This window comes from Arachis ipaensis, chromosome B02, assembly GCF_000816755.2.
Source record: "Arachis ipaensis cultivar K30076 chromosome B02, Araip1.1, whole genome shotgun sequence".
Lineage (NCBI taxonomy): Eukaryota > Viridiplantae > Streptophyta > Magnoliopsida > Fabales > Fabaceae > Arachis > Arachis ipaensis.
This window is the reverse complement of record NC_029786.2, coordinates 79581067-79587364: the sequence shown is the minus strand read 5'-3', so window position 1 is coordinate 79587364 and position 6298 is coordinate 79581067. Positions and strand designations below refer to the sequence as shown.

At 36.8% G+C, this 6298-nt stretch overlaps 1 protein-coding gene across 3 annotated transcripts in view; it reads right to left on the bottom strand.

The window, feature by feature from the left end:
* Nucleotides 7-6298, bottom strand: part of LOC107625508 (putative SERF-like protein) — a 9814-nt gene continuing 3522 nt past the window's right edge. The window contains exons 2-4 of one of the 3 annotated variants that reach the window (XM_021116015.1): nt 5969-6041; nt 5842-5903; nt 18-298 (exon numbers count right to left, since the gene is read on the bottom strand). In XM_021116015.1, coding sequence (XP_020971674.1) covers nt 141-298; nt 5842-5903; nt 5969-6041 — 293 coding nt within the window. In that variant the 3' untranslated portion in view covers nt 18-140. Of the gene's footprint in view, nt 299-388; nt 924-5504; nt 5904-5968; nt 6042-6298 lie in introns of those variants that run through there. The other 2 variants (XM_021116014.1, XR_001617294.2) reach the window with 2 other exon arrangements.

Here is a 6298-nt window from a genome sequence, read left to right as displayed (position 1 = left end):
GTAAGTCAAATATTAATAATCTAATATCAATTTTAAACATAACTAATAATCTAAAAAAAGATAATAAACTAGTCTCTAGTACAAAATATGTTCTTAATTTAAATCAACAAGAGCGAGTGAAAGATAACTCAATTGGTAAATCAAGTCCAAAGAGTGAGCTCAAAGTCGTCATCAATATCTTCATAGGACAAATTTGGAGCTTGATCAACATTTCTCTCATTTTGATTTGCATCCATATCTTCCATAGCGTTGTTACTAGATCCATCATTATCTTTGTCATCTTCCAAATTTAATTGATCTACATTTGTGTATTTTTCACAAATCAATATAAAAAATAATTCGTAATAGCAACTGACAATTAAAATATTCAAGCAATTTAAAAATTTACCAAGATCATCTAAAGTTGGTTGAATGAACATATTTGCCAAATCATTTCGTAGAGCATCAACCACTTCAGGAGTTAAAAACGACGGAAAATCTTTCAATATCCAATCCGAATAGTCATCAAATGCATCAAGACAAATTGGATCATAGTTTTGCTTTCTCATTTGATTCCTATGTTATCAATTTATGTAATTACTAAACTAAAGCATAAAAATGAACAATACCTTTTAAAATTAGGTAAATAATTATAGAAGATACCTTTGTTTTGGCCTCAAGTTATAATGAACGAAAACAAAATCGTTAAGTTTTTTATGTTCTAACCAATTCCTCTTCTTTGTGTGGATGTATTAAAAAATATTCCAATTTCGCTCACAACACGAAAAACTACAAGTTTGACATAAAACATGAATGGCTAACTTTTGTAAATTTGGTATTCCGATTCCATAAGATTTTCACCATTGGTCTTAAAATCAAAAGATGCAATGCATCACAATTAACTTTTTTAAATAAATAAACTAATAAAAAAAGATAAAACCAAATAAAATATTTACCTGGCTGTGCTTCGTTCACATAGTGTAGATTGTCTTCCAAAATCATCTTCAGCATTTTTATATATTTTCATCTCTTGTCAACTTAGAATTCAATTCTGGATCACCATATGCATAATTCTCAATTACATCTAGTAGGCCAAAAGTGAGTTGCTTATGTTTTTCAAATTCATCAGAATTGAATCGAAAAGCAGGATTTAACCAATAGCCCGCAGCATAAAGATTTTTGTGAAGTTGTGAATCCCAACAAGTATCCAAAATCTTCAAGTAAGGCTCCACAATCTTCTTTCTTCGTTGAAACCTCTTCACCATCTCTTCTTTATCCTTATAAAAAGCTTGATAAATAAAATCCATTGCAGCTTTATCTTCACTATCCACAATACGGAGCACACGAACAAGTGGCTCAGTAAAATTGACAATGTCTGTACATTGATTCCAAAACTTAGAGTCTAAGACTTCATCTACAAATGTTTTAGCTTCTTTGGAGTAGGTTGAGATTGTCCATTCTTTAGAAGTTACCATAGCTCTAAATGCATCTTTTTGAGCTCCAAGGCGACGAGCATGTACGACTCATATTTGACATCTATGGGAGAATCACGGCGGAATAAGTGATGAAACTTTCCGCCAAAGTTGATGATGTTAGTGGTGGTAGTTCTGTACACTTGACATTTGTGCAGATGACCCACCTCTCGCACCACCACCGATTCATGTTGCCAGTTCAGTGGAAGACATAGAGGTGGGTAACGAAAACTCCGACGAAGAGTACGTTGCGAATAGCAACAATAGTGATTCCTCTGAAGATGATGAGGAGGAGAAGTTTGTACCAAAGACGCCGGCCGAGAACTTGGTGCGCTGTGTTTTGCCTCTCCCCCACCTGATTTCGGCGCTATCAAATGTACCAAGTCACTATCATACATTGGATTTAGACGTAATGCATGAAAAATCTCTGTTTTCCAACACCAGGAAAAAGGATTACAACCTAGATGGTGGGGTAAAGTTTCGGGTCGGCCACAGATTCAAATGCCGAGATGCAGTAATGCAGGGTGTGAAGAACTACAATATTCGCAAAAATATTGAGTACTGAGTGGGCATGTGCATTGTCGTCAAGCTACAAATGGATATCCATGGAGTCTCCGTGTTGTCCTCCGACAGAACCTTGGATACTAGTGAGTTCAAGTTTAATTGAGGCGTACTTACTCATTTATGATTGCTAAATATTGAGTAGTTTCTAACCATGGATATTTTATTTCATTAGGGAGGTCTGGAGAGTTGGTGGAGCGTATACTTGTTTAGCACCCACCATGTCCCAAGACCATCGACAGTTGGACAACAGCCTCATCTGCAAGATCATCTTGCCGTTGATACAGTCAAACCCATCCATCAGCATCCATATCCTGCAAGGTGCAATTCAGCAAAGCTATCACTTCAAACATTCCTATAAAAAGGTCTAGATGGCGAAACAAAAGACAATTACGCAGATATACAGAAATTGGAAGGAGTCAAACAACAAGGTGGCAAAACTACTGCAAGCACTGTAGACTTGTTGTCCTGAAACTATTTGTGAGCTCAAGGTCGTACCTTACTACGATGGGCACCTTCTGTAGATGGACCAAGTTGTTCGACTTGTCTGTCATCAGGTACCCCCCGATCAGTAATAAGATGCAACACCTCGCATACTGTCGGAGTGTCTCTAGGTCGTCCGTCTGTGGCATCTGACGTACACGGTCACACAGCCATGTAAGCTTCAACGAAAACGACTCCTTTCTCTGCGTCCCCTGTTGTGGTACCATTGAAGGCCGAGCACTGAGTAGCCGCTCCACCAACTCCCACATCTCCGTGTCGTACCACTTGTAGAAGTCACAGAAGCATCCCCAACTGGCTCCCTGTGTTCACGTAACCCAAAGTGGTACGCCACGTCCTGCAGGGTGATAGTGGTCTCACCCTGCGACAGATGGAACGTGTAGATCTCCGGACACCATCGCTCCACGAATGTCGTGATTAGGGAGTTGTCGAATACGAAATTTCTGAGAGGCACCATGTCGCCGAATGCAGCCTCCCTCAGACACGGGACGATGGCCTCGGGTGGTGGAAACATGTGACTCACTCGCCGGAGCAGGAGTAGGCGAGGCCTCTGACAACCAAAAATATTTCAAGATCATTAAAAATTAAAAATTTGTATAGGTCCATCAACATATCAAGCTGTCTTAACTATTCTATACATTTGCTTAACAGAATTTTACACGTAAGTACTAACTGAATTTATGTCGACACAACATTTTTCGTTAACATGTACTTACTTAACTAATACAAATTTTCTCAATACGTTACATGAAATTAAAACATTTAATAAAATAATTAATAATCTAACCATCAAACTTTGACTTAATAATCTAATTATCAAACTTGGATAGTTAATAACTAAATAATAAATTAACAAATGTGTGACCAAGAAACTAACGTCAACGGTCGGATAACATCTACCCCAATATTTAAACTCTAAATAATTATGTACTTAACAACTTAATTACCAAAAAATAATAACCACATTCCTAGAATTATTAATTACTATCAGTAACCTATTTTTAATGATACAAATTGTATTCTAATTCTTGACAAGTACCCTAACCATGGCTATATATATATGGAATTACATCAAACTTAAGTTAATAAAACTAACCGCAAAGTCAGCTATCCCGGCGTAGTGCCATATCGCATTCAGCCTGTTGATGTCCCGATCACGTGTATCTGCGCGCACCATCTTTGTCTTACTCAATAATATAGTCAGAAAGGGATAGAAGAGAGAAGAAAGTGGTCGAAAGATTCAAACTGGGACCCAGAACCTCATTGTAAATGATATCTATACATAGGCATCCCCCAGCCTGTGTAAACGAAATATACACGTGTTAAGGGTATACATGGTCCGGTCCGACCCGAAGACCCAACCCAAGACAAAAGAATTTTGGGCCATGATGGCCCGGACCCGAAGTGGTCCGGGGCTGACCCGGAAAAAAAAATGAAACCAGAGAGAGGGATGAAACCGAGACCGGACCATAGCTCAGGTCACCCAAACCCGACCCGATGAGAATCATAATTAACAATGAAGAATGAACTAAGGCACACATTCATAGTTTCATATAGCCATTAGCCTCACGCAGTCACGCCTCACAAGCCCTCAACCACGCACCCTGCCGCTGTGCCACAGTCCCCTCTTAGCCCTTTCCCCTCAGAACTTCACGGCGCCGTCACCTGCTTCTTGCCCCAGCCTCGAAGTCACAACGGTGGTGCACTGCTTCTCGCCTCCCCGTGATGACGTCCCTCAATGACTGCAAATGGCTACAATTTCTATGACCATCAAAACCTGAACAACGACGACAACGACAACGACTGCTTCTGACGCTGGTCTTCTTTTTCTTCTTCTTCTCTTCTTTGGCCCCTACTCAAGCTTACATATATAATTAATGTTTTGAATTTCTAATTAAGGGTTTGATTATTAAAATTTTTTATTAGAAATTTCAATTATTAAAATGTCTGATTAGAAATTTGATTATTGAAATTTCTTATTGAAATTTCTGATTAAAAATTTTGATTATTGTCCTAATTAAGTGTTTATTATGCTTCCTTTTTCAGTGAAGTGTTTATTGTTCTAATCAAAATTTTGATTATTCTTCTAACTCTTGATTATTGAAACTTTTGATTAGGTGCAACTATGTTCTTCCTGTTTAAGTGTTTTGTTCTAATTATTACTAAACTTTTGATGAGTTGCTAATTATTGTTAAATTTGTTTAGGATACGAAAAATGAGAGAAGAGGATAATTGTGTTTCTCCACCAATTACCGAAGAAAACAAAACAATAAAAATTGAGATTGAAAATCTTGCTGCTCCTGCTCTTAATGCCTCCACAACTCCTGATTAATTGTTCTAGATTTTTTTAGGTAAATTTTACTATGTGAATTGGGAAATAATGGTCGAAAATTTTCACATGATAAAAGCTCAGTTTTTACCCGATTTTCAGCCAACCTGAAGGTGTGTAAATTTCATCGAGTCTAGGACCAAGTTAAGGTCTAAGAAATAGGCTCGATATATATTTCGAACAGGGTCTAGATTAGGACAAACTCGATGTAACCCAACCCATGTACACCCTAACACGTGTCACGCGTACTAACAAGATAAGGCTAGAAAACGTATTTTCGTAATAATTTTTTTATAATTATTTATTTCAGTAAATAAAATATTTATTTAATTTATTTAAATAAAAAATCCTATATATATATACAAGATACAAAATAAAAAAAAAATTACAATATTTTTTATTATTATTATTATTATTATTATTATTATTTTGTCATTGCTTTATTAAAAGCCACATTCAAGAGTCTTAACTTTCTCTCACCGGCGTTTACTAATAGCATACTCAGATTCTAAAAACACCCATAATGATCTATAAAAAACAGAAATGAGGCAAAAATTGAAAGCAGAAGTTAAGACTATCCTGTCGTGCTATTTTTACAAATTTTTATATGGTTCCCAAAACAAATAAACCCGTGTATAGCTTCGTGTTGTACTGTCATATACTCATATTCCTCCCACTATGTTAGAAGAGGTTATACGTGTTTCTTCTTTTTGTGAAAGAGTAAAGTATCCGTATTGTTAAATTCATCCACATTCAAGTACAGTCACATAAGGCAGGGTAGAATCAGCTAGTGGATGGACCCCAAACAGTGTAGAGGGACTCGATCCATAAAGAACATTAAATGCAAGAATGTAGACTATCATTGATCTCCCAATGCATTAAGCCTATCTTTTTGTACAGATGTGATTGTAAACAATATTAGCACAAAATACCACACCCCATAAAGAGGACAAAATACATTAGGAACAGGTAAGTGTTATTTTCCGAATTTTATTGTACCTCTCATGTTTTGAACGAATAAGTGGAACCTAATGAAATGAGGATCCTCTAGTTGCCTGTTCCTGCAAAGAGCCAATAGGTATAGATACGATAGACAATACAAAATTACTCTTCACAAAATTCATACCTAAGGCAACAATTGAATCTTCTGGGACTAAACTGTTCCTTGCCACAAATGTCATCAAAAACCAAATTCATACCTGCAAGTAACTTGCACAATATTCCAGTGAAAAATTTCAGGCTCAACTTAAGGGTAAGAAAAGAAAACCAGAATCACAAGCCTAAACGGGACCAGAGATACAGAAAGAATTTAATATCATTTAGACAATGTACTGCCAAATGTAGAAGCCACCCATGGTTGCTGGCAACACTACTTTTGCTTTGTCAGTCATTGCAAACACAACCTCCTTATCGCCACCGATAGCACATCCCTTTCACTTTTGTTAATGTGGCCAGA